Source organism: Acomys minous, assembly GCF_964271855.1.
Source record: "Acomys minous genome assembly, chromosome: 16".
NCBI lineage: Eukaryota > Metazoa > Chordata > Mammalia > Rodentia > Muridae > Acomys > Acomys minous.
The window spans coordinates 74070944-74098221 of NC_140498.1; the positions used below are offsets into that span (position 1 = coordinate 74070944).

At 51.4% G+C, this 27278-nt stretch overlaps 3 protein-coding genes across 8 annotated transcripts in view; 1 reads left to right on the plus strand and 2 right to left on the minus strand.

Annotated features, from left to right (window-relative positions):
* Window positions 1–9533, plus strand: part of LOC311587586 (nuclear envelope pore membrane protein POM 121-like) — a 27223-nt gene extending 17690 nt beyond the window's left edge. For both annotated transcript variants that reach the window (XM_084764563.1, XM_084764562.1), the window contains exons 6-13: window positions 382–473; window positions 1084–1157; window positions 1490–1614; window positions 1689–1791; window positions 2359–2532; window positions 3540–5159; window positions 6845–6967; window positions 7521–9533. In XM_084764563.1, the coding sequence (XP_084620689.1) occupies window positions 382–473; window positions 1084–1157; window positions 1490–1614; window positions 1689–1791; window positions 2359–2532; window positions 3540–5159; window positions 6845–6967; window positions 7521–7618 (2409 nt within the window). In that variant the 3' untranslated portion in view covers window positions 7619–9533. The remainder of the gene's footprint in view (window positions 1–381; window positions 474–1083; window positions 1158–1489; window positions 1615–1688; window positions 1792–2358; window positions 2533–3539; window positions 5160–6844; window positions 6968–7520) is intronic.
* NSUN5 (NOP2/Sun RNA methyltransferase 5) lies at window positions 9531–16072 on the minus strand. 2 transcript variants are annotated; one of them, XM_084764642.1, is made up of 10 exons: window positions 15928–16072; window positions 15679–15801; window positions 14026–14200; window positions 13846–13954; window positions 11526–11664; window positions 11319–11434; window positions 10505–10683; window positions 10137–10347; window positions 9923–10058; window positions 9531–9780 (listed from the first exon to the last, which is right to left on the minus strand). In XM_084764642.1, the coding sequence occupies exons 1-10, from the start codon at window positions 16018–16020 to the stop codon at window positions 9550–9552; spliced, it is 1512 nt and encodes a 503-aa protein (XP_084620768.1). In that variant the 5' UTR covers window positions 16021–16072; the 3' UTR covers window positions 9531–9549. The 2 variants fall into 2 exon arrangements, with proteins under 2 accessions (XP_084620768.1, XP_084620767.1); XM_084764641.1 differs by having other exon boundaries at window positions 9915–10058.
* A 1864-nt stretch (window positions 16073–17936) lies between these two features.
* The window catches only part of TRIM50 (tripartite motif containing 50), a 15864-nt gene continuing 6522 nt past the window's right edge, over window positions 17937–27278 (minus strand). For 2 of the 4 annotated variants that reach the window (XM_084764638.1, XM_084764637.1), the window contains 4 exons: window positions 26799–26894; window positions 20569–20912; window positions 19245–19369; window positions 17937–18854 (listed from right to left, as the gene is read on the minus strand). In XM_084764638.1, the coding sequence (XP_084620764.1) occupies window positions 18274–18854; window positions 19245–19369; window positions 20569–20912; window positions 26799–26894 (1146 nt within the window). In that variant the 3' untranslated portion in view covers window positions 17937–18273. The remainder of the gene's footprint in view (window positions 18855–19244; window positions 19370–20568; window positions 20913–26798; window positions 26895–27278) is intronic. The other 2 variants (XM_084764640.1, XM_084764639.1) reach the window with 2 other exon arrangements.

Sequence of the window (27278 nt, forward strand, 5' to 3'; positions counted from 1 at the left end):
AAATAGGGTCATAGTACTTGTAAGAGCAGCAGGTATGAGTGCTGGGAACCGAACCCGGATCCTCTGCAAGAGCAGCAAGTGTTTCTCAACCTCTGAGCCATCTCTCCAGCCTCTCAAAGAGGTTACTTTTAATTTTGCTTTGAGTATGTGTTGATTGGTTGGTTGGTTGGTTGGTTTTTTGAGACAGAATCTCTACATAGCAATGACTGTCCTGGAATTCAGTATATAGACCAGGCTGGCCTCAGACTCACAGAAATGCACCTGCCTCTGCCTCCCTAATGGGGATTAAAGGTGTGTACCATCATGCCTGGCCTATTGAGACTATCTGCCTATGTAGTCATGACATCAGTAGTAGTCTTTGATGTGTTGCTCTGCTTGCAGCTGTGGAAGAGGAGTGGTCCCACCTCATCCCCCTTTTCCAGCCCAGCTTCCTCCCGCTCCCAGACACCAGAGAGGCCAGCCAAGAAAACAAGGTGATCGCTGGTCACTTCTGCTCACTTTGTGTGGACGAGGGATGGGGCTTAACAGGGACTAGCTGTTGGGCTTTATGTTAACTCTGACTGCCAGAGTCAAGCTCTAAGAGAGCAGTAAAGTGCCTGCTAGAGTTAGTCCCCTGACATACAGTCTGAGCTGGGTCCCTTCTGTCTCATACTCCAGTGGGAGTGGACTGCAGAGTGGATCCCTGGCCCCAGCTCACCCTTCACTGGAGCTCGGCTCCCTCAGGGATCATGTCTGTCTGTGTCTGGTATTTTCACCCTGTCTGTCATGGGCCTGCTTTCTCACCAGTGTCACTCCTAGCTCCCAGCACTAACCCGCTTTAGAGCCTGAAGTTGTAGTCTGGGCCCATGGACTTGGCAGGCTCTGCGTAAGGCTTTGCAGATTCTTGTTCTGTATTTGATTAAAGGCTCATGGCCTCTGTCAACTGCCCACCTTCATTTCTACAACATCTGTGATGTGACATGCTGAGATGTAGAACCATGGTCTTTCCACATGTTGGCCATGTAGAATGAGTGAGTGAGTGAGGTGTCATGCAGTCCCCAGACAGTCTTCCCAAACAAAATCTAGCCTTTTCATGATCCCCAGAGAGGAGGAGCCATGTCATCATTCCAGTTCTTCAGCTCCCTTGGTGACAGACAAGGAGTCCCCAGGAGAAAAGGGTAAGTAGAGAAGCCATGGGGGCTGAGGGTGGTATCTGCAGTGGAAGTGAACAGAGCCTTGCTCCATCTGGGGCATGAAGATAGTCTTGCCCTTCATAGGCGCTGCTTAGGAAGGGAGAAAGGCAGCCCAGCCCAGTGCAGAATAATGTGAGGACTGGCAAGATGAGCTCAGTGTCGGCCTCTGAGGACGCTGTCCCAGAAGCACTTGTGTGCACCTTGGAATGACATTGCAGAAACTTCCAGGCCCTTCGTACTAGGAAAAAAATATCTTCCAACAAAAGCTTCCTGTCCTAGAGGGGTGTGGGGAGACCAGCAACCCTCTGTTTCTGTAGTTACAGAAACAGCCACTGGGAAGCAGCAGAGGCCGTGGACATCCCCACCCACACCTGGCAGCTCGGGGCAACGCAAGCGTAAGATTCAACTGCTGCCCTCCCGGCGAGGGGACCAGCTGACCCTGGTATGTCTTGTCCATCCTCTCAGCTCTTTCAGTCTCTGGGGGTCAGGCTAACCTGCCTCTGTTCTCTCGGGCAGCCTCCACCCCCTGAGCTTGGCTATTCCATCACTGCCGAAGACCTGGACATGGAGAGGAAAGCCTCGCTGCGGTGGTTTAACAAGGTCTTGGAGGACAAGACTGGTAAGGATTCAGATGCAGCATGCTTCAGAGCGGCTGAACCCCTTGCTCTCTTCTGGATTTGCTTCAGATGGTTTCCTTGGAAGGGAAGTCGAAAAATAGTTGACTTTCCATTTATTTTCAAGTCTCATTATCCAGGGCCTTAAAGTCACAGTCCTCCTGCTTCAGCTTCCCAGGAGCCACAGGCAGCACTTGCTTTGTCTTCTCCTGATCTCACCAGGAGCCTTTTACCAAGTAGCTGTCACCAGTACTTTTCCATGGGATGCGGACGCTTTGTTTTGTTTGTGAAAATAGCATTACTAATTCAAGTTGGCCTCGCACTTACAGTCCTCCTTCCCACAGTGCTGGAGCACGGGCCGTGTGCCACCCCCACCTCCCCCCTCCCCCCCCCCAGCCTCCCTTGTTTGTTCCCTGGGAAACCTGCTTGGGTCTTCTCTGAGGCCTGCAGTCTAGTGTGTCAACCAGTGAGGTTCGGGAAGCATTTCTGGACAAGCATTTTGGGCTCTGAGCTTCCCATACCTTTGCTCTGGAAAGAACTCTCCCATGTGAACAGCCTGTCTCTCCTCCCAGATGATGCTGCCACCTCAGCCACTGACACCCCTGCTGCCGCCAGTCCTCCCTTCGCTTTCACCCTGCCGACTGTGGGGCCTGCTGCCTCACCAGCCTCCCTCCCAGCTCCCAGCTCCAACCCACTGTTGGAGAGCTTGAAGAAGATGCAGGACTCTCCAGCCCCACCATCCTCAGGTAGGCAGAGCAGTGCCCTGGGTGACAGGCTTTGACATGAAAGCAGTGCGGAGCCTGTCAGTTCTGGACTTCAGAATGCCCTGGTCTGGAAATACATATGAACACGTTCTGAGTTCATGCTTCAAAGCCAGCTGCCCTAGCTGCTCTGAAGCTGTGTCATCTATACATGACAATGATGTCTTCCTGTCTGCTGTGTGACAAGATCCATCCCATAAGCCGGGCATGGTGGCACACGCCTTTAATTCCAGCACTCAGGAGGCAGAGGCAGGTGAATTGCTTTGAGTTCCAGGCCAGTCTGGTCTACAAAGTGAGTCCAGGACAGCCAAGGCTACACAGAAACCCTGTCTTGAAAAAATTAAAAAAGAAAACAAAAAACCCCTCTATCCCATAAGTTATCATAGCTTTCTGAACCCCTTTTTGTCTCGGTAAGGCTGGGGAGCCTTGCCAGCTGGTGTCTTCATGCTACTGCATGTGGACACAACCTTTATAGCTGCACTTCTCACACTGGAGTGCAGGCATGGCGATGCAGCTCTTGGGGCTCAGGCAGACTGCTTTGCTGGGTTGGTAAACACGAGAGGTCTTTATTAGATGACTCGCTACATGCAGGTAAGTAACTAGACATCAGAGTTGCAAGCACTAACTGCTTTTTCCTTCATGACCACACATGCAGCCCCAGTTAGGCTCCCCTGCTTTTCCCTTCTGTCTCTCCCTGGAGTAGTTCCCCCTGGAGCATGCAAACATATTGAGTGCCACCCTCAAACATCCTCAGGACTAGCCAGGTGTGGTGGCGTACGCCTTTAATCCCAGCACTCAGGAGGCAGAGGCAGGCGGATCGCTGTGAGTTCGAGCCAGCCTGGTCTACAAAGTGAGTCCAGGACAGCCAAGGCTACACGGACGGGGAGACACAGACACACACACACACACACACACACACACACACACACACACACAAATAAATAAATAAATAAAAAATCCCCAGGACTGACCTCACTTCCTTTACTTCCCAGAACCTGCTGAGGCAGCAACAGCTGCAGCCCCTTCACCTCCGAAGACATCCAGCCTCCTGGCCCCTCTAGTCTCGTCACTGACAGGGCCTCTGGCCGGCACCTCTTCAGACTCCAAACCTGCAGCCACCTTCCTGGGGCTGGCCCCTGCTTCATCTACAACACCTCTTGCTGACACTAAGTCCCCGGGAATCCCTCAGGCTGAACAGTCTGTCAGTACCCCAGCCTCCTCAGCTCTCTCCTCTACCCCAAAGCCCAGCATGTTGTTTGGGATGCTGAGTCCACCTGCCAGTTCTTCCTCCCTTGCCACCCCTGGCCCAGCTTGTGCTTCTCCCATGTTTAAGCCCATTTTTCCAGCCACACCTAAAAGTGAGAGTGACGGCTCCTTGCCAACTAGCTCCTCAGCCACCACTACAGTTTCATCCAGCACCTCCCTCCCCACGACAGCCAGCACCACAGCTCCCACGTTCAAGCCCATCTTTGACAGTCCAGAGCCGTTTACAGCCATGCCCCTGTCAACTCCCTTCTCCCTGAAGCAGACAACTGCTACAGCCACCACTACAGCCACATCAGCCCCTCTCTTCACTGGCCTGGGCACTGCCACCTCCACAGTGGCCTCTGGCCCCGCAGCCTCTGCCCCAAAGCCTGTGTTTGGCTTTGGAGTGACCACTGTGGCTAGCACTGCCAGTAATACCATGACTTCCACCTCCCAGCCAGTTCTGTTCGGAGGGGCGCCCCCTGTCACTGCTGCCAGCTCCGCCACAGCCCTGCCCTCCATCTTCCAGTTTGGCAAGCCTCCTGCTCCAGCAGCATCTGCAGCAGGCACTTCCTTTAGCCAGCCCCTTGCCAGCTCTGCCCAGACGGCGGCCAGCAATAGCAGTGGCACTGGTGGCTTCAGTGGCTTTGGCAGCACCCTCACCACCTCAACCTCATCCCCTGCCACCACTAGCCAGCCCACGCTGACCTTCAGCAACACCACCACCCCCACTTTCAACATTCCCTTTAGCTCCAGTGCCAAGCCTGCTCTCCCAACCTACCCTGGAGCCAACCCACAGCCCACATTTGGAGCCACTGAAGGGGCCACTAAGCCAGCACTTGCCCCAAGTTTTGGCAGCTCTTTCACTTTCGGCAACTCTGTAGCCTCAGCCCCATCAGCGACTCCGGCACCAGCCACCTTTGGCAGTGGTGCACAACCAGCTTTCGGTGGGTTGAAAGCCACAGCCTCCACCTTTGGCACCCCTGCCAACACACAGCCAGCTTTTGGTAGCACCACGTCTGTGTTCTCCTTCGGTTCAGCCACTACTTCTGGCTTTGGTGCCACCACGCAGACCACCAACAGTGGGAGCAGCAGCTCTTTATTTGGCAGCTCTACTCCGTCCCCGTTCACATTTGGTGGCTCAGCAGCCTCTGCTGGCAGTGGAGGCTTTGGGCTTAGTGCTACCCCAGGCACCAGCTCCACCTCTGGAACTTTCAGCTTTGGATCTGGACAGAGCGGGACCACAGGCACCACCACCTCCTTTGGGGGAAGCCTGAGTCAGAACACCCTGGGCACACCCAGCCAGAATTCACCCTTCGCCTTCAATGTGGGCAGTACGCCTGAAAGCAAGCCTGTGTTTGGAGGAGGTAAGATTGGCAGCCATGTTAAGTGAGAGTCTACATTGGTACAGGCCAACTGGCAACGCCAGCTAGTTAGTGGTGAGAGGACTCGTGTGTCGTCAAAGGGTTTTGGGGGGCTGGAGAGGTAAGACCTGTTGTTCTTAAAGAGGACCCAGGCTCAACTCTAGCCTGAGTGAGCTTCAGGTATCCGATACCACCTTCTGGCTTCCATAGGCACTGTACTGTGCACATACCTACATACATACACACTTTTGCCTGCATGTTTATCTGTATAGCACATGTGTGCTGGTGCCACAGCAGCTAGAAAAGGGTGTTAGATATCCTGGGACCTGTGGGTTGCTGTGTAGGTGCTGGGAGGTGAACCTAGGCTCTCTGGAACTATTGAGCTATCTCTCTGCAGCCTCACTTGAAAAACAAAACTCACAATGCCTTTGAAGACTTCATGAATGGAAGTCTGTGGTTGTGTGTGGTGTTTACATGAGTGTACAGCTACTCTCAGCTTTAGATGGCTACTCATGCTCGCACATCACCAAGCCATCTCCCCAACTGTGTGTGTGTTTGATACTGTTTCCTATTGTAACTGCATCAAATTCAAGGTCTGCCAGCTGCAGGGGAAGGTGGTGTCAGGGCATAGCAGCAGCAGCAGCAACAGCAGCAGCAGCAGCAGCAGCAACAACAGCAGGAATGGTGGGTTCACGCACAGAGGACAGGCAAGATGGGCTGGAGGTTGCAAGGCTGGCAGAGTGGAAGGTTGGTCATAGCCAGGATTCTTATTTGGATTTTCAATATCCAGGGAAGTCACAATAGAATTCCAGGCTGAAAGGTGAAGAGATCTCATTTGCTGTGTGCAGGGTGAATTTTAGTCCTAAGAGCTGCTGACTTTGGTAAATACGGGATCAGCTCTTAGGGAAGTGGGGAAGGTGGCACAGGGCAGGAGGCAGGTCTGTTGAGTGTGTCCTCCGGACAGTGAGAAAGGGGGTGTCATGAGAGGTGTAAGATTTCCTGGTGCAGAGAGGGGCTCATGCAGCCTCTTGAGTAAGCAGGTGGATTGGGCTGGGCAGACAGCTCAGGAGTCAGAGTGCTTGACACGTGAGTGTGAGACTCTTGAGTGCAGTCCCCATGCTCAAAAGTTGAGTGGCATGTGCTCCTGTAATCCAGTGCTGAGTGTGTGGAGGTCATCAGATCCCAGGGACTCTCTGGTCAGTCTATCCAAAGAAACCAGTGGAAGGCAACCAGCGCAACCCCTGGCTTCTGTGCCCTCCATGGGTGAGAGTAGTACACTGGTGCAGATAGCAGTGTATGTGTGCTCTTGCCACCAGAAGATCTTGCTCACTAGTGGTGACGTCACTTGAGAATAGTAGTGGGGAGGGTGATGGTTCAGCATCCTTTTTTGGGGGGTAAAAAAAAGAAATGACTGACAGGTGACATTGCAAAGGACCAGACTGCCCCTAAGAGCCTGGTGATCTGAACCTCAGGAGTTGGGTTGGGTGTGGTGGTGCATGTCTGTCATCCCAGCACTTAGGCTTGAGTAGGAGGTTGGAGAGTTCCAGGCCAACCTCACAGCCCCATGTCCCCTAGCTGCTGTTGCCTGGAGGGGCAGCAGAGGCTGGCTGGCTTAGTCAGCACTAGGTGATGGGGGATAGGCCTGACAGCAGCCCAGTCTCTGCAGCTTCTCTGTCTCTCCCCTCTAGGCACATCCACACCCACTTTTGGGCAGAGTGCCTCTGCCCCTGGAGTAGGCACCGCAGGCAGCAGCCTCTCATTTGGGGCCTCCTCAACACCTGCCCCAGGCTTTGCTGGAGTCGGACCTTTCGGTAAGTAGCCATCCTTTGGATGAGGAGTGGTTATAAGGATAGCAAGTTGCCTGCCCTTGGGGTCCAGGGGAGTTGGACAGCAGAGTTGAGTCTTCTCAGGAAACTCAAGTTTTGGGGAAGCTAAGTGCTGGTGTTTTGTACTTTTTTACAGACATTTGTTTTTTGGTTTTTTGGGTCTCGAGTCAGGGTTTCTCTATGTAGCCTTGGCTGTCCTGGACTTGCATTGTAAACCAGGCTGGCCTTGAACTCACAGGAATCTATCTGCCTCTGCCTCCGGAGTGCTGGGATTAAAGGCGTGCGCCACCACTGCCCAGCCAGATGTATTTGTTTTTATGTGCATTGGTGTTTTCCTGCATGTTTATCTGTGTAAGGTGGCAGATCCCCTGGAACTGGAGTTACAGACAGTTGTAAACTGCTACGTCGGTGCTGGGCATTGGACCTGGGCTGAGTTTTCCCTGGTAGAAAGCCTAGGCTTCTGCTGTTGACCTAACTTCCCAGAGCACCTTTGCTGTGGTGGCAGCTGCCCTCATAAGGTCTTGTCACCTCTTTTCAGGATCAGCAGCCCCTTCGTTTTCTATTGGTGCGGGATCCAAGACCTCAGGGGCTCGACAGCGACTTCAGGCCCGAAGGCAGCACACACGCAAGAAGTAGCCTGCCTCCTGTCTCCACTCCCCCATCCCTTGCCTGAAACTGGACCTCAGCACCTACTAGGAAGAGCCTCTGACCCTTCAAATTCCATAGCAAACCCAGCCCGTCACCAGGGCAGAAGTGGCAGCCTGGCCTTTTCTGTTCTAGAGGAAACGGGTGCCCCGGGGAGGGGCAGGAGCCCAAGCCCAATACTTACTTGAACAGTCACACTGGTGAGGCTGGAGAACTGAAGAAACAGCTGTACATATATATGTCCTCTTGCTGCCCCAGCGCTTGTTTAGTGTGTAACCTCGGCGGCCTCTCCTTTACTTGAGCGCCATCTCTACTGGAGGGTGCATGGCACCCACTTGGATCCCTAGTGTACATCAGCTGGGATTGGGGGTCACGGAATGTCCCTACGCTTTGCTTGGCTTGACCATAAGAAGTGGTTCTCTTCCTCTGGTTCCTTCAGGGTCTCTCCCTATTTCTTGCTGCTTTGTCCTTCACCAGTCCTCTGTGAGATTCATTCCTTTTAAATGGCAGTGAATCTTGCTTTGCCTTGGAGACCCTAGTGGGCACTGCTCTGCCTCTTCTGCCAAGTCATTTCATCTCCAGCCCTCTGCCAGCCCAGCCTCTCTAATGTTGGTGGCTCAAGACTGTTAGCCTGGCAGAGCAAGGGGAGAAGTAAGCTCCAGGAAGTTCTGGGGCAAGCAGACTGCCCACCACTGCTTCTAGCTGCCTCTTCACCTGCCCGCCACCCCACGGGCCACTTTGCCTCTTCGGGATTGTATTTTCCAAGCCTTGTACCTTGTTTGTCTGATGTTAATGTGTGTTGCTCCTTGAATCGAGTTTGGAGGAAGAATTGAATTGTATGTGTGGCGGCATGTTGATAATGCCGGACTTAATGTCGCCTGGGCCCTCCTGGGCCTAGCTAATTGAATGCTGAAAGTGGCACCGCGTGACAGCCACAGTGCTGACTCCTGAATTCTCAATAGTGTTTTGACTTAAGGGCTGGCAGCCCAGGGGATGGAGCCTGTTGGGAGCGAAGACTTCCCTCTGTTAGTCCTCCCCTACATAACCCACCCCAGGCAAGGGCATCTTCAGCCTGTGTCTGGAGTTCTAGACTTAGTGGATCACACTTTTAGGGTCCTTAGTTGTATCTGTCTTTCCTTCCAAAACCACACCCTCAGGCCCCAGAGCCTGGCTGCCATGTCCATCCTCTTTGGGAGAAGTATGAATGCGTGTGTCTAAATTAAAAGAAAAAAAAATATTTAAACATTTTTTAACAAAATAAAAATTTATTTTTGTATTTAAGCTAAATTGCCTTTTAAATTCCTTCAAGCTTGGTTCACTGAGGTGGTTAAGTATAAATGCTATCGAATAGTAAGAATTAGCTGCATAGTTATGCCTGTGTGAAGGAGGGGCTCATGGCTGTCCCCGCAGCTCTCCTGAGGCGGCGGAGCTCCTTCTGGACATGTCGTATAAGTGTAATTCTTATTTTATAAACAATGTGATGTAGCTGTAACTGGTCTCCTTCCCTTTGTGACTGGGGTTGAATGTTTTGTGGCAGGGTTAGGCTGGGCTGTGTGGAGCTGGGGAAGAGCTGGACCTCAAGTCCCAAATGCCTGTGAGGATGGGGATAGGTAGGGGACTGCGTACGAAGCCTCTACCTGTGCCTCAGGTAAGGAAGGGGCCTCCCTGCAATTCAGTCTGGGCTAATTACCTCAGCTCCACAGCAGGCCTGTATCCAGGGCCCCTGAAGAGGCGTCCTGGCATAGCCTTGTGTGTGAGCACATTTGTCTGTGCTCACGCTGGACAGGGACAGGGAGGCTGGGGCTTCCCACCGCAGACTGAGTTCCTGTGAGTGTAGCTGAGATTTTTAGTATGAATGTGAGATTGTTCTTGCTTATGTCATTAAAAATAAAACTGTGATCTGTCAGATCCGAGTCTGCCTTTTATTTGTGAAGCAAAGAACTCTTGGCTGTAGGACTGTGCCCACTGCCATCATCTCCCCTTCCCAGACGAGTGGGAACCATGGTGAGGGTCGCTTTGTTGGCTGTAGGGCCCACAGTGCCTGCTATCTGTTTGGCTGCCCGCTGGCACCAGCTGCTGCTTTGCGTCTTCTCTTTCTCTCTGGGGCTTGGCTGAGAGGTTCTGGAGCCACTGCTTTGGCCTGTGGGGCTGGGCTAGGAGAAGAAGCCAGAGGTGGGTCAGCACATCTCTTGAGAGTTGAGGCCAGCCCGCTGTACCTACATGGGAGTTCTAGGCCAACCAGGGTTACACAAACTCCGCCTCAAACAACAGCAAGAACTCCACTCACCTTGGCACCGCCTCTGCCCGTTCAAACACAGCAATGAAGAAGCCACCAGTAAGTGTGGTCTCAGGGGAAGCCCGGAGGCAGTGTTCAGACCCTGGAAAGGAAGGCAGACCTCGGTGGGGCCAGGTGGGGAGGACACGAGCCAATCTGTGAAGAAGAAGAGGACTCAGACCCTGGTGAAAAGCAGCCTGTGACCCACCGCTCAGGTCCTGGGGACGCCATTACCTGAAGGCCCCCTCGTTCTGCTGCAGAGCCTCTTGGACCACGTCTTCATTCTCTTCTTGGCAAAGGGAACACGTGGAGTAGACTAGGCGTTGCAGAGAGGGGAAGGTGAGTGCGTGGCACAGAGCCCGCCGCTGGAACCCCGCCAAGGCCTGCAAGCGCTCCTTGCTAGGTGTGCCTCCCGCCTGCTCCTCCAGCTGCCGGCTCAGCATGCCTATGGAAAAGGAGCTGCAGTCAGGAAGCCAGATCCCCATTTTATAGATGAGAGCATTAGCCTGTGGTCACAAGTCATAAGGACTATCAAGACTAACGGGTAGCCTTCAGTATCCATCCAAGTTGCTGTGACCATAGTCACCCTGTCCCCATCTCACCAGAGCCACTACAGGAAGGATCCAGCAAGATGTACTGGACCTGGCTGTACCGCTGGTCGGAAGGAGAAACTGTCAGGAAGTCCTGCTCCGCTAACTCGCAGCAAGAGACCCCAGCCCGAGCCAGCAATGTAGCCATGGCCGCCAGCCTCTTAGCATCCTGGTCGAAAGCAAAGATCTTCCTAGGGAAGAGCAGAGACAGAATGAACTGAAAACTTTTAAATTAAGACTTCAATGTGTCTGAGTGCCGCATGAGTGCTGGTGCCCATGGGGGCAGAAGAGGGTGTTGGAGCCCAGGGAGCTGGAATTACGGACACTGTGAGCCACCAGATACAGGTGCTGAGAACTGAATTGAGGTCCTCGGGAAGAGCAGCAAGTGCTCACTGAGCCATTTTACCAGCCCCGTAACTGAAAATTGATGGAGCATGGAGGCCCACAGGTAGCATCCAACTGTACAGTAAGCTAAGTCAGGACACAGGTCTGGGGGTGCGGCTTAAATGAGTCCCCCAGTGAGAGGCCAGGGGGACACAGCTCAGTGTTTAGTGTTCACCTAGCATGCATAAGGCTTTGGGGGTTCGGTCCTCAGTATACTATCACCCAAAACCAAAAAGCTAGGACTCGGCTTATTTACATGGCCTACAGGGGTCACCTGGGAAGAGCCCCAGGGGCCGAGGGGGGTTATTTACTCTCACACCAATACCCTGGCTTGGGGCTAAGCTATGAGTGGCTCAGGGCTCTCTTCCGTATCATTCGATGAGACGAACTTCCAGTTCAACCTCACCCCTCCCTCTGCCTCAGAGCTGCCACCAGCACTCACCCCTGGTTCTTCAGAAGGGCTGCAACGTAACTGGTCTTGTTGCCAGGGGCAGCACAGGCGTCAATGACATGGGAGCCTGGTGGGGGAGCCAGCAGCATGGCTGGGAGACAGCTGGCCTAGCAGGGCAGAAGACGGCAGGCAGCTGGGTGAGTACAGAGCCCCGCAGCCCCCTCCCCACATCCTTCCGTCCCCACCCGTCCTCCCCACCTTGTCCTGCAGGATGAGATGGCCAGCGCGGTAGAGCGGATGCTCGTGTAGATCTGTCTGCGCAGGGAACACAAGAAGCTCAGGAAGCAAGGGATCCAAAAGAAACTGTTGTCCCTTGAGAGCCCGCAAGTCCTCCAGGCTGGCAGGAACAACCACTGGTTAGGTTTTGTTCTTAGCCTTTGTTTTTATTTGAGGCGTTTAGGTGTTTTGTCTGTGTGTCAGTGTGCGTGCAGTGGAGCTGTGAAGGCCAAAAGAGGGCATCGGATTCCCTCGGACAGGAGTCACAGACGGTTGTGATCACCACGTGGGTGCTAGGAATCAGGCTCAGGTCCTCTAGAAAAGCAGTCCATGCCCTTAACCACTGAGCCATCATCTCACCTGTTTTCCATCTTTAAAAAAAAAAGATGCTGTGAGCCAGGCATGCTGGTGCATGCCTTTAACCCCAACACTTGGGAGCAGAGGCAGGTGGATCTCAATGAGTTCAAGGCCAGCCTGGACTACAGAGAAACCCTGTCTCAAAAAAACAAAACAAGGAAAGAAAAACTAAAAAGATGTCTTATTTTAAGTTATGTATATTTAAATATGTGCATGTGAGAATAGATACCCTGAGAGACATCAGAGCTCCCTGGGGCTGGAGTTACAAGCCACCCAACATGGGTGCGAGGAGCTGAACTTGGGTCCTCTGCAAGAGCAGTGTACATCTTTAACTGCTGAGCCAGCCCTTTAGCTCGAGGCTTAGTTTTATTGAGACAGGATGTGGAACTCAATCCTGTCTCAGCCTCCCTGGTGCTGGAATGACAGATGTTTATCCTCATGCCCAGCCTGCCACTCTGGGGGCTGGGGGCTGCAAGGATCAGGGAGGTGGAGCGAGAACCCACTCCTGCGAGTGTGCTCTCTGACCACAGCCATGTGGTGTGTGCATGCCCCCACACATCATACGCAACAGTGATAATTAAACGCATTAGAATTGTGTGGGTACACTGACTGTGTAAATGTTAATGATGAGAACAGCACTTCACACAGACATATAACATGAAGTGATAGAGGTAGATTTAGGGCCGTTTCAAAAGTAGTTGAAAACTTTGTGCTAATCCAAAGCCAAAGTTGATTTGTGAAACTCAAGTCAACAAATCAAACACCAATTTTCTATTTTATTATTATGATTTTTTTAAGACAGGGTTTCTCTGTGTATCCCTGGCTGTCCTGGACTCACTTTGTAGACCAGGCTGGTCTTGAACTCACAGAGAGCTGCCTGCCGCTGCCTCTCAAGTGCTGGAATTAAAGGCCTGTTCTACTACCACCTGGCTAAACACCAGTTTTAAAAGACCAGACATTCCAATGCAATGCAATCTAAGGGCAGGCTTAATTTGATACGTCCACGCTAAGGAATGGCAGTATGACAGTAGGTAATAGTAAAGTCTTTGTTTTCCATACTTAGACCATTATGTTTCTTTTTTTTCCCAGACAAAGTCTCTCTGTGTAGCCTGGTTGTCCTAGACTTCCTTTGTAGACCAGGCTGGCCTTGAACTCACAGTGATCCACCTGCCTCTGCCTCCTAAGTGCTTGGATTAAAGGCGAGCACCACCACACCCGGCGACCATTATATTTCTGAAAGAACAGGAACTGTATGTGCAGTAAAACACTACTGTCCCACCAGGTGGTGGTGGCACTCGGGATCCCTGTGAGTTTGAGGCAGCATGCTCTACAGAGTGAGTTCCTGAAGATCCGTCTGCCGCTGCCTCTCAAGTGCAGGGTCTAGCGGCGTGCATGCGCCACCAATGCCTGGCCTACGGGGTCTTGGCTTGGAGCTGAAGGGACTGCCACCGGAAAGGTGGGAGACAGCAGCTGGCCTAGAGAACAAACGAAGGGGCCACCAAAACACAGACTAAGAACTGTAAGAATTACCAGGGTTTATGGTGAAAACAGGTCTCAAGATGAGGGGAAAAAACTGCTGGAGGGGCAGGAGACATGACTCAGCAGTTAGGAATACACGCTGCTCTCACAAGAACCCAAGTTCTGTTCCTAGTACCATGTCCAGCAGCTCATCTGCCTGTAACTCCAGCTCCAAGAGGGTCCGATGCCTTCTTCAGGCACATGTGCACACCCACACATAGGCATGTGTACTTACACATAATTTAAAGTAAAAATTTAAAAAAAAAGAAGAAGAAGAAAACGTTGTTGGGAAAGTAGGAAAACCATCTAGAGAATGCAGTCACTACCCCCCCCCCCAGGTCTCTCTCCTCGAGAATTCCTACCCCCTCCCTAACCATCTGGACAGAGAGGAAAACAAAAGCACCCAAGCAGGATGCTCAGCTCTCACCTGGAAGCCCGACCCTGGTAGGAGAAACCTTGTCTCTTGAAATAGTCAATTGCATCCTCAGGGCAGGTCTTGAGTGTGTTCACACGCACGAACCGAGGCACCTGGCAGGCTGGAAGCCACAGCAGTGAGTGGGTAGGAAGGCAAGCCCCTCCATCACCCTCCCCTCAGCCACCAGTTCACCTTGGCCTGGCCTGGCTTTCTCTTCCAACAGGTCCTCGTTTCTGCTCACACCCCGATGAACCTTGAGCCGGGCCAACTCAGCCTTGAGCCTCGCCTGGTGCCGGCCCAGCAGAGCCTTCCATCGGCCTCCGCCCCCTCGGAAACCCTTCCCCAGCAACAATTCATACACTAGGACCTGGACAGAGGAGAACAAATACACACGATAACAACACTATAAAACCCTCCAGCGGGAGGACTGAGAACCTGCCCACATGGTCATATCAAGGGGATTTTCTTGTCCAGATCACACGTAAAATTAATGGTCCAGTGTGAGGGCAAACACCTATAACCCCAGCAAACATCAGATGCATAAGCCAGAAGACTATAAGCCAGCCTGGTGATAGTAGCACGTGCCTTTAACCCCAGCACTTGGGAGGCAGAGGCAGGCGGATCTCTAAGTTCAAGGCCAGCCTGAGTGAGTTCCAGGACAACCTGGACTACACAGAGAAGCCCTGTCTGACGGAGGGGGAGGGGAGGGAGAGAGGCAGGAGGAGGAGGAGGAGGAAGCTACAAGCTGAAGATCAACCTTAATTATCAATTTAAGACCCTGAGGGGGCTGGAGAGATGGCTCAGAGGTTAAGAGCACTGACTGCTCTTCCAAAGGTCCTGAGTTCAATTCCCAGCAACCACATGGTGGCTCACAGCCATCTATAATGATATCTGGTGCCCTCTTCTGGCCTATAGGTATACATGTAGGTGGAATACTCTACATAATAAATAAATCTTTAAAAAAATAAAAGAGCCGGGCGTGGTGGCGCACGCCTATAATCCCAGCACTCGGGAGGCAGAGGCAAGTGGATAGCTGTGAGTTCGAGACCAGCCTGGTCTACAAAGCGGGTCCAGGCCAGCCAAAGCTACACAGAGAAACCCTGTCTCGAACCACCCCCCCCCCCAAAAAAAAAAAGAAAGAAAAGACCTTCCTGAGCAACTTAGGAGGACCCTGTCGCAAAAAACTTAACAAAGGCTGGGCACCTAGGCTCACCAGAACCCGCCTAGATCCAAGTGAAGGGCCAAGGGCGTGGCTCAAAGACGTCTGTTTAGCACCTACTAGCGAACAGACTGAGAGCAAGTCTCAAAAGCAGGGTAGAAAATTTGCCTAGTATCCACCAGAGAAAGAACAGGGGGTGCCGCTTGGCAGTAAGCACCAGCCAAGATTCCCCCAATAAAGAGCTTGGGGTGTGGCTCAGAGGTAGAGCATCTGCCTAGAACCACGCCCCCAGAACACCTGTCTAGATTCTTCCAAGGAGGGTTTGGGGGTGTGGCTCAAGTGGTAGAACTCTTCCGTGGCGTCTTGGAGACTCTGGGTTCAATCCAGCATTACAAATAGACAGACAGGCAGAGGACACCAGATCCTGTATTGAAACTCGGCATCGTGTCCTCCATCCTCGTTCCTCTAACCCCAAGGAGCCACCTGTTCGGCAGAACTCCGGACCCCAACCTTCCTCGCCACCATCACCCTTTCCGGTAGCCTCTGCCACTGCTAGTTTGAGCCTCGGTCCTATTTAACTCTTGACGCAACGCTCCAAGTGAAGTCACATCTGTCCCAATTCAATTCGGGTCCCAGAAGGAGGTGCAAGAGCTAAGCTCGGGTGACAGCCTCCGGCCGCCGCTCACCTTAGCCAGGTGCGGCCGCAGCTTCTTCTCGGCGCGAAGGAGCCCGGCGCTGGCGATCACGGAGTCCAGCACCGCCGAGTAGCGCTGCGTCTCGCACACCAGCGCGTACAACTGCTTCACGTTCTGCGTGGCAGAGGGGACACGCGCTGCACCCAACGCGGGCCTCGCCCCCCACCCCGGCCCGGCCGGGCCCCTCTCTCCCCAGCTTCCAGCCCTCCCTCCCTCCCTCCCTGCACGCGGCCCCACTACCTGGAAGCTGCTGGAATACACCAGCCCCTTGAGGGAGCCCTGGCGGTTCTCCACGCCAGCCAGCACCGCAGCAGCTGCCGCGTACAGCCCCATGCTCTCGTATCCGCAAACCTTTACGACACTATCGTAAAGCACGCCGTCGCAATGCTCGGCCTCGCTTGGCGGCAGCTGCAACCTTCCCTGCCGCGAGACTTCCGGACACAAAAGGCTCTCGTGTTCGTTAGGCTCCGAAGAAGGTAGCTGCTTTCCTTCCTCAGCGTCTAGAAATTAATTCTAAACCGGGTGCGGTGGCGCACGCCTGTAACCCCAGCACGTTGGGGAGGCAGAGGCAGGCGGATCTTTGTGAGTTCGAGGCCAGCCTGGTCTACATAGTGCATTCCAGGACAGCCAGGGCTGCACAGGTAAACCCAGTCTCGAAAAACCGAATTGAATATTCTAAATAAATAAATAGATAGATATAAATAAAATCTAAAGCCGGGCGTGGTGGCTCACGCCTTAAATCCTGGCGCTGGAGACAGAGGCAGAGGGAGCTCTGTGAGTTCGAGGCCAGCTAGGTCTATATAGTTCCACGACAGCCAGCTACGTAGTGAGACCCTGTATCTAAAGACTAAAAAAGAAGAAAAGTCATTATATCGTATTTTTAATAATTCCGTGTAGTTACTTTGTGGTTTTTTGTTTTGGGGTTTTTTGTTTGTTTTTTCGAGTCAGGGTTTCTCTGTGTAGCCTTGGCTGTCCTGGACTCGCATTGTAGACCTGGCTGGTCTTGAACTCACAGTGATCTGTTTGCCTCTGCCTCCGGAGTGCTGGGATTAAAGGTGTGCGCCACCATGCCCAGTTTATTTTGTAGTTTTTAAAGACTGTGAATTCTGTTTTTAAAGACTCTGGGACTATGGGGCTGGAGAGATGGCTCAGGCAGTGGATGGCTCAGGGCACTGACTGTGCTCTTCCAGAGGCCCTGAGTTCAATTCCTAGTAACCACATGGTGGCTCACAACCATCTATAATGTAATCTGAAGCCCTCTTCTGACCTGCAGGTGTACATGCAGGCGAAGCATTGTATACATAATAACAAATAACTTAAAAAAAAAAAAAGACTCTGGAACTCATACTGTACCTGAGACTCTCCTGGCAGCCCTGACTTAGCCCCCGCCCTCAACACTGATGGGATGGAAGGCTTAGAGATAAAGCCCCTGCCTAGAAGCCTCCACTGAGACATTGGGAATGTTGCCCAGTGGTTAAAGCACTTGCCTAGGATCCCCCCACGTGAGGTGGTTCATGGTAGAGTGCTTGCCTAGATTCCCCAGTGAGGGATTGGGGTGTGGCTCAGGCACAGAGGTAGACAACCCTCCTTAATTCCACTGATGTGGGACTGGGGTTGTTGAGCACCCACCAAGTAAATGTGTGGCTTTGGGATTCTCTCCTCAGCAATGAAAAAAAAAAAAAAAAGACTAGACTGTTAGGAAGTATGTGTGTAATAAGAAAGAGATTACCACTAGGAGTAGAACACTTGCCTAGCATATGCAAATCCCTGGGATCAATACTCAACATTGATGATGCTGGTGGGGGTGGGGGGTGGTGAATACACAACATTGTTGTTGATTAGGAGGAAGAGGAGGGCTTGTGATGGAACCCCGTCAATCGAGGGCTTGCCTAGTAGTCCCCCCACGGCATAAACCAGGCACGATGGCACACACTCCTGTATCCCCAGCACGCAACAGGTGGAGGCAGGAGGATCAAGAAGGAGTTCAAGGTAATCTTTGGCTAGCCAGTTCAGGCGAGCCCGCGCTATGTGAGACTCTGTATCAGAAAAAAACAAAACAAAACAAAACAGTAGTTGGAGCTAAGAGTGGTTCAGCCATTAAGGTCACATACTGTTCTCAGGCAGCTCAAAACCCAGCTCCCAGGGAGCCCATAGCTTCTTCTGACCTCTATGGACACAGCACCCCTAAACATACACCTAACTGGAAATAAGAGATTGAAAATAGTAGTAGTAATAATTAATGAGGAAAATGTCAGATTTATTGGTTTTAATCGATGTTGTAAAGTCCGGGTTATAAAGATGAAGTGTGTGTGTGTGTGTGTGGAAACGTTTCTGCCCTCTGCTGGAAGAGTTGGGAGGCACGGGGCTGCCCCGTAGGGTGAGTGGATACAGGACCTGGTGAGGGGAAAGGTAGATGCGTACCCCTAGGTGGTGGGGAAGGGACTATATCCCCTGCTACAGATGTGTCAGGGTCACGCAGGTATGCAGAACCTTCTCAAGCATTCCAAAAATGTGAGACCCGGCAGAAGCCCTCAAAATCCCCGTGTCAAGCAGGATGGACCAATGGGCAGACAGCACCAGGACAGCCTATAGCTGGGCAGGTGTGAGGTGGCCGGGTGCACTGGGCGGGGGCAGTACCATGGGCAGTGAGTTGCTGCCCCTCTCATGCCAACATGTGTCCAGGATCGGGTACAGCTTGCCCTGGAATTCAGCCTGGAAGGTGTAGAGGGTCCGCAGATCATCAGGGCGGTCAGCATCAAAGAAAGTGAGCTCCCCCTGCTCATAGTGTAAGTAGACGCCGATGCGGTGGGGGTGGCCAGCCACGGGCAGCGGCAGCCGTGGGCAGCCAAAAGCCTCATACACCCGGCCCTCTTTCAGGCCAATCAGCCACACACCATGCTCCGGGGACTTGCTCAGCTTGCCCTTGCGGCTGGCTGTGCCCTTGATGACCCCCAGGCGCCAGTCGCTCTTGCTCCCCACCACCACCTCCCAGTAGTGGCGGCCCCAGGAGAAGCCCTTGCTAGCCAGGACGCAGGTGCTGTAGTCGAAGCGCTCGGGCTGACTGGCTCGTCTCTCGGCCAGGAGGCCACAGTGCACCACGGTGTTCCCCTTAGAAAGCTCCAGGAGAGGGTGGGCAGTAGCAGGGTCCAGCTTGAGAGATTCCGGGGCTAGAAGAGAAAGAGGCCTGTGGTCGGGTCACAGAGAAGACGCAGACCCTGCCTGGGAGGTGATGGCAAGCCCTGAGGCCTCAAGTAGGCGAGCTGTGCTGACTCTAGGTCCCCAGGACCTGGAAGAGGCAGGCACAGGGCTGTGTGGATGGAAGGGTGGATAGATGAAAAGATGGATGGGTAAGTGGACAGGACGATGCCTGAAGCGCATCGGATGTGGCCACGTACAGGAGTTGTGCTAAGGGACAGGTGCGGACTTCTCTGCAAGTGTATGTGTCTATGCAAGCACGCCCACACCCTCCTCACCACCCTGCGCAAGCTTCCTTTAAGTTCTCTTTACGCTTCTTGGTGCCATCGATGAACTGGGAGGTTAACAATCTGAAGCCTCACCTGGCAGAACTTTCCGGAAGAGTCTCTTCCACACAGTCAGTTTGATGTCGGCCTGGTGGAGACCTGGCTTGAAGGAGATCGGGCTGAACACGCCTTCCAAAGGTCGAGCCTGCTGGACCTCTGCCCTGTGAGTGTGAGTTCCGGTGGTTGGGGAGCTCGGTAGCAAGGCTGCCTCCCGCTCTCCCTCTCCCTCCCGTGTGGGAAACCACAGAAGCTAATTCACCACTCGGGCCACGCAGCCACGAGACCACAATTCCCTGTCTTCATACCTCCTGCCTGGACAAAGTGCTTGATTCCTAGAATTGGGATTGTGGGGAGCCGAGGGAGCCCCAAGTGAACGTGCAAAGCGCAGGGGCGAATGTGACTGTTGACATGGCTGTGGCCCAGATCAAGGCCCTCAATGCTTCAGACCCATGGAATGGCAAAGCCTTCCCCTTGTCCCAGTACAAATGGTGACAATGTGTAAAAGTCTGAGTGTTTAACAAAAGGCTGACTCCACACACCACACACATAAAGACAACTAGGAGCAGCTGGAGAGGTGGCTCAGTGGTTAAGAGCACCAGCTGCGCTTCCAGAGGACCCAGGTTCGATACCCACAGCCACATGGCGGCGCACAACTGCCTGTAACTCCAGTTCTAGGAGTCTAGTGCTCTCTTCTGGCCTCTGTGGGCACTTCACACAGACACACGAGCAGGCAAAACGCCCACACGCTAAAAGTGAGAATTTAAAAAGAAAGAAAGCAAGGAGCTGCACACCAACAGGAAACTGTTGAGTTTCCCAGTGCTGACATGGACTCCACTGCCCTCCCCACAACAAGGTATGAAGAACGCACCTCAAGGCCCCTCATTCTGGTTTTGCCTGCCTGGTCCATCTCCTCGTCCCCTTTCTCGCACATAACAGTTGACGTCACAGCAACACTGAACTTGATCACATCCTACGTTCTGCATACCACCTCACTCCCATTTTTCAAGATGGCTCTCGCCCTGCCTACCTGTACACTGCAGCCTCCTCAGCCATCACATCTATACGCCTCTGCCAGTCCCTGGCCATCACCTCCTCAACAGTGTTTTCATAGCTTGAGGCAATATCTGTTGCCATAGCTACCACAGGTATGGGACCAGTTTTCCCTCTACACCAGTAGTCTGTGAGGACCGTGAGGGCCCCGTTCTCGACTCCCGTTATTTTCCTTATGCTCAGTGACAGAGACACATGTGGCAAGCAGCTGTTAGACCACGTGGAGGAGCCATGGGGATGAGATGTCTGTGCCAGAAGCCCCTGCACACTGCCTCACCTCCCTCCCAGCAGCGTCAGCTGAGGTTATTACCTGGAGGCCATGGAGTAGAACTTCTGGAAGAAAGAGAGGGGCAGGGTGATTACTGCATTGTCAAAAGCGCATTGTTGAGGAGAGAGCTGGGCACCATGCTCTTGTCCACTCACCCGGATGAACTCATGGTGACTCTCGTTGCCAGACTGCTCCAGCACCCCCTCAGCCTGGGTCAGTCGCTCCTGAGTGCCCTGAGCCTGCTCCAGCTGCATGTCCAGGGAGGCCACCAGGCCACGAGTGTGAGCCTCCACGCCTTCCAGGCAGCGGGCTTTCTCTTCATCCACCAGGTGGTGCAACTCCTGGAACTCTCTGCGGATCACCCAGCTGAAGACATCAGACTCATTCTAAGACAGGAAAGCCAGGGTCAGTGCAGGCACCGCCGAGCTGCTGGGCCTGCCTCTCTGGCCCAGCCTGAACAGGGCCTCATCCTAGATGCCGAGTGGGCTGATGATAGTGGTGAGTTTACTTTGTGACTCGAGGCCCTAGAAATGACCTGCTCCTCTTTTCTTTTCTCTTTTTTTGTTTTTTGTTTTGTTTGTTTTGTTGTTGTTGTACTGGAGATTGAACCTAGGCAAGTCCTTTACCCTATTCCTGACTCTGACCCTAATCCTAGCCCTGTAACCAGTGTGCAGCTATGGTTGGCAATTCAGCTGAGTCACTGTGATTTTGTTTGGCTTTCTTTCTTTCTCTTTCTCTCTTTTTTTTTTTTAAGATTTATTTATTGCATATGAGTGTTTTATATGCAGAAGAGAGGATCAGATCACATTATAGATTGAACTCAAGACCTCTGGAAGAGCAGGTGGTGTTCTTAACCACTGAGCCATCTCTCCAGCCCCTTCTTTCTTTTTCTTTCCTTCTTTCTTTCTTTCTTTTTTTTTTTTTTTTTTTTTTTTTGAGTCATGTTGTCCTGTTTTGTTGGGTCATGGTTTGCCTTGGCTGAGTTATATTTGGCTAGGTACTTTTATTTATACAGTGTTTGCCTGCATGTGAGCCAGCAGGCCAGAAGAGGGCACCAGATCTCATTATAGATGGTTGTGAGCCACCATGTGGTTGCTGGGAATTGAACTCAAGATCTTTGGAAGAGCAGACAGTGCTCTTAACCTCTGAGCCATTTCTCCAGACCTGTTTGGCTAGTATTTATTTATTTGTTTGCTTTTGTTTATTTATTTTTTCTGATATATATTTGGTGTGTGTGTGTGTGTGTGTGTGTGTGTGTGTGTGTGTGTGTGTGTGTGTTTATATATTTGGTTTTTCTGAAACAGAGTTTCCCTATGTAGTCCTGGCTGTCCTGGAACTCACTTTGTAGACCAGTCTGGCCTTGAACTCCCCCTGCCTCTGCCTCCCAAGTGCAGGTATTCAAGGCATGCACCACCACCACCTGTCTAAGTGCTTTCTTTTATAAGAGTTGCCTTGCTCATGAAGTCTCTTCACAGCAGTAGAACAGTGACAAGATAAGATCATATAAATTACAACTGTTATATTAGGGCGCATGCATTTTTAGTCCCTAGTGTGACTGAAATGCAGAAGACACAATGTGTGCATAATTAAACATCCTTACAGCATTGTTTGCTTGGTCATCGTCTGGTTCCACAAAATGACCCAGGAAGTTCCTATCGTTTGGGGGAAATAAACTGCGCCTTGGGACATGGCAACTTCTGTTCCAGCCTGCAGCCTCACCCAAATGGAGAAACATCCTCACTTGGGGGTTGATCTTTCTAAACTCTACTGTTCCCAGAATTCAGGAACTGAGACTGCCAGTCACTTGTCTCTGTGCTTTCAGATTAAGCAGTTAATATAGTTACCCGCAGAAGTCAGGGGTGACTAACAAAGGGGCAGACACAGAGTGAAAACAGATGCCAAGGCTTTAACCTGCTGTGGCCACCTTAGGAACTCAAAGCCAGGCATGGTGCCACCTGCCTTTAGTCCTAGCACTCTGGAGGCAGAGGCAGGAGAATCTCTGTGAGTTCGAGGCCAGCCTGGTCTACAGACTGGACTTCCAGGACAGCCAGGGCTACACAGAGAAACCCTATCTTGAAAAACAACAACAAGGTGGGCTGGAGAGGTGGCTCACCACTGGCTGGAGCCAGATGTGGTGGTGCACGCCTTTAATCCCAGCACTCGGGAGGCAGAAGCAGGCAGATTGCTGTGAGTTCAAGGCCAGCCTGGTCTACAAAGTGAGTCCAGGGCAGCTAAGGCTACACAGAGAAACCCTGTCTCAAAAAACAAAATAAAACAAAGACTGCTGGCTGTTCTTCCAGAGGACCCAGGTTCATATTCACAGCACCCACATATTTCTAGCTCACAATTGTCTGTAATTCCAGTTCCAGGGGATCTGACACCCTCACACATATACACATGCAGGCAAAACACCAACGAACATAAACTAAAAATAAATGATTTTTAAAAATCTACTAAAACAAGAAAACAACAAAAATAATAAAGTAACTCAAAAGGTGATCACTTTCTTAAAAATTAGTTTCTAAATGCATGTTATAATAAGAGAAATTAAAAAAATTTTTCAGACAAGCTTGTCACATAGCCCCAGCTGTCCTGTAATTCACTATGTAGACCAGGATAATCTCAAACTCACAGAGATCCTCCTGCCTCTGCCTCCCAAGTGCTGGGACTAAAGACATGTGCCACCATGCATGGCTAGGTGTGATTTTAAAAAATTATCTCCAGGGCTGTTTTGTTTGCATTTATAGCTATTACATATTTAAGACATAATATATGTGTTCTCTGCATTTAAGCAACAGTTTCTTATGTTTTCACTGAAATATAAAGTTGTTTTATTAGCAGAAATAGTATGGACTTAGGAAAATGTGCTGCACTTGGGAGGCAGAGGCAGGTGGATCACTGTGAGTTCAAGGCCAGCCTAGTCTATAAAGTGAGTCCAGGACAGCAAAGGCTACACAGAGAAACCCTGTATCAAAAAAACAAAAACAAAACAAAAGAAAAGAAAAAAAACCAAAACAAAACAAAAAAGAAAAGGAAAAAGAAGAAAAAGAAAAATATGCTCAGAGAAGAAAGGTTTGCTCTGTTAGCAAGATCGTTGTTCATGTCTTCCACTGAGCTCATCTGGCTTCTTGTTAGGCAGCTGAATCCCAATAGACTTAAGGTTTATTTGGAAATTCGTCTTTGTCAAACTTTATCTAAGTGTTATCAACAGTTAAGTTTGAAAGCACGGTTCGTTCTTAAAGACCTTTGCAATAGTCGATAACCATACTTGGAGGCCAATGACAGAAAGGGTGTAGGGGCTAAGACGGCAGCCCTAAGACAGAGGCCAGTACTTTGGCCCGTGCTCCCAGGACGGCTTTGCTTCCTGGACACAGCAAGATGCCTCTCAAAGGGTCTCACAGCTCTGGCGAGCCACCCAGCCTCAGCCCCTTGAGCAGAGAGAGTTGTGGAGACCCAGGGTTTGCACTCTCAGTCATGCACACTCTGAAAATAAAGGTACCATGGAGAAAAATGTTCCCAACACTTCTTGGGGAGGCCACCTGGTCAGCAAGACCCTGATCCATCCCTCAGCATGATTGGCAGAGAACAGATTAAAGAACCCAAGGGCTCCTCCCCAGACCCTAAAAGTCATCTTCAGCTGGCCTTGAGCATAAAAATAAAGTTGGTAGACATTTAGTCGCACACAGTTGTTTGGAGTTTTTGTTTTGTTTGGCTTTTTGAGACATGGTTTCTCTGTGTAGCCAATGGCTGTCCTGGAACTCAAGCTGTAGACCAGGTTAGCCTCAAACTCACAGAAATCTACCTGCCTCTGCCTCCCCAATGCTGAAATTAAAGGTGTGCACCACCACCACATTGCCACAGATATGATTTTAAACACTCAGTTTTTTTAAAAAAAATCTAACCGAAGAGTAAAGTGATTTGTAACAGTACAAAGGATAAAGAACTTGTACCAGGTATGGTGGCACACGTTTTTAGTCCCAATAGTCAGGAGGCAGGCAGCTCTCTATGAGTTCCAGACCAGCCCAGAACTGTCTAGTCAGGGCTACATAATAAGACACTGTGTCAAAAATAAAACGATTGACAAAAAACTTTTAAGAAAGAAAAGAAAAAACTGGAGTCAACTGTAGAAAGGGACGGTTAGGCACTGCGTGTTTCCCTGCCAGTCCCTAAGTGTGGGCTACAAGCGTTGACAGGTAGGACAGTGACAGCCACCCAGCTATAATCAGGCTAAAGGACCCTCAAGCTTTTCCTAGCTTAAAAACAACAACAACAACAACAACAAAAAGCCACTGGGTGGTGGTGGCGCACGCCTTTAATCCCAGCACTTGGGAGGCAGAGGCAGGTGGATTGCTGTGAGTTCATGGCCAGCATGGTCTACAAAGCAAGACCAGGACAGTCAAGGCTACACGGAGGAACCATGTCTTGAAAACAACAACAACAACAACAAAAACAAAAAACAAAAAAGCCAAACAAACAAACAAAAAAACCCAAAACATCAGCTGGACAGGGGTGGCGCACACTTTTAATCCCAGCACTCAAAGAGGTAGAGGCAGGAGGATTTCAGTGAGTTTGAGGTCAGCCTGGTCTACAAAGTGAGTCCAGGACAACCAGAGCTACACAGAGAGACCCTGTCTCAGGAAAAAAATATCTCCATCCTCTTTTTCCTTAGGCTCAGGAGAGTTGAGTGAGAGCATACAAAATGTTGCTGTCCCTGCCAGGTGTGGTGGCGCACGCCTTTAATCCCAGCACTCGGGAGGCAGAGGCAGGCGGATCTCTGTGAGTTCGAGGCCAGCCTGGTCTACAAAAGCAAGTCCAGGACAACCAAGGCTATGCAGAGAAACCCTGTCTTGAAAAACCAAAACAAACAAACAAAAAAAAAATTGCTATCTCTTCTCTCTGGCACTGACAGCTCTGTGCCCAGACTTTTGTTCCCCACTAACTCATGATAGCTACCAAGGGCACACAGACACAGGTGGCACCAGGGTACAGAGGAGAGCTGGCTCAGGCTTTGAGACTGTATCTCTGGGACTCCCTCCTCCCTTATCACAGCCCCAAAGGAACACTGAACAAAAGCCAACTTGGCACAAGTTCTGAGAACTGGGTTCAGTTCCCTTATATGGAGTGGGACTTTCCCCCAGCCAGCTGGGTATTCTTTGAATTTGGCTTTGTATGGAAGGCACCCTCCTCTGTGAAGAGCGAATTAGAAAAGGGCTTGCTGGGGGTGTGGTTCAGTGCTAGAGCCCTGTGCTCCTACCGATGCTACTGGGCTCCAGGTTGATTTGCAACATGGCAATATTAAACTAATACTTTTTTCCCCTGCATTTTTGATTAGGTTTTTCCCCCTGCATCTTTGATTAGTTTTTTTCTTCTAAAATAGTAATTTTTAAAAAAGATTTATTTTATGTATATGAGTGCTCTATCTGGATGTACACCTGCATGTTAGAAGAGGGCATCAGATCACATTATAGATGGTTGCGAGCCACCATGTAGTTGCTGGGAATTGAACTCAGGACCCTTAGAAGAGCAAGTGGTGCTCTTAACCACTGAGCCATCTCTCCAGCCCTAAAATAAGAATTTTTTAAAAGGCTAGAAAATGTGGGTCAGGGACATAGCTTAGCAGTATTACAATTGTCTAGGACTTTCAGTAAGGGGCTGGGAACATGACTCAGTGATAGAGCCCCTGCCTAGAATCCCCCAGTAAGGGGCTGGGGTATGGCTCAGTGGTAGAGCACCTGCCTAGAATCCCCCAGTGAGGGGCTGGGGTGTGGCTCAGTGGTAGAGCCCTTGCCTAGAATCCTCCAGTGAGGGGCTGGGGTGTGGCTCAGTGGTAGAGCCCCTGCCTAGAATCCCCCAGTGAGGGGCTGGGGTGTGGCTCAGTAGCAAAGCACTTGCTTACAATCCCCAAATGAGGGGTTAGAGGGATTATTTAGTAATAGAGCACCTACCTAGACTTGCCCAGGGATGTGGCTCAGCAGTAGAGCCCCCACCTAGAAGGCATGAAACACTGCAGTCCATCCCCAGCACTGCATAGCCCAGGCAGGGTGGGACACACCTATAACCTCTGTACCCAGGAAGAGGAGGTAGAGGGAGGAGAAGTTCTAGGTAACTCTCAGCTACATCCAGAGTTCATGATCAGCATGGACTACACAAAAAGCCTGTCAGTAAGAGGGAATGGGGGCTGGGGAGGAGAGGGGAAGGGAAACTGAGTTCCGTAGGAAATGGGATGGATGGATCTAGGGATCTAGGGTCCCAGGCAGAGGGAAGGGACTCACAATAATTCGGGTCCTGTTGTTCACCAGTTTGCCAATGTGCTCCTCCACTTTCCTCTGTTCCTCCTTCAGCTCAGATATGCGGCCTGCAAGCTCTTCCTGGGGGTGACATGCCATGGTCCCGTGAGCAGCTGGACAATTGCTCTTTCCAGTCCTCATGCCGTGTGGACCATTTCCCTTCTTGGACTCTCCCAGTAGCCATGACAGCGGGGGGAGATGAGGAACCAGAGCTCCCTAGGTAGCTCCACACACAGGTTAAGAGTATTAAGGAAGATGGGTGTCGTGGTACATACCTGTCATCCCAGCACGCAGGAGGCTGAGGTGGGAGTTCAAGGCCAGCCTGTATCACATGTGGTCAGAGTGTATCAGGGAGGGAAAGAGAAATGGAAGGAGAAAGGAGGGAAGGGGAGGGGAGGAGGAGAGGGGAAGAAGGGGGAAGGAATGGGATAGAAAAGGAGGGGGGAGAGAAGGGGAGGCAGAGAG

Coding starts and splice junctions, on each gene's coding strand:
- NSUN5 (XM_084764642.1), bottom strand. CDS start 16,020: ATGGGGCTGTACGCGGCAGCTGCTGCGGTGCTGGCTGGCGTGGAGAAC. Junction 14,201..15,678: donor TGCGGCCGCACCTGGCTAAG/GTGAGCGGCGGC, acceptor TCCTCTGTCCAG/GTCCTAGTGTATGAATTGTT. Junction 11,665..13,845: donor TACCAGGGTCGGGCTTCCAG/GTGAGAGCTGAG, acceptor TGTTCCTGCCAG/CCTGGAGGACTTGCGGGCTC.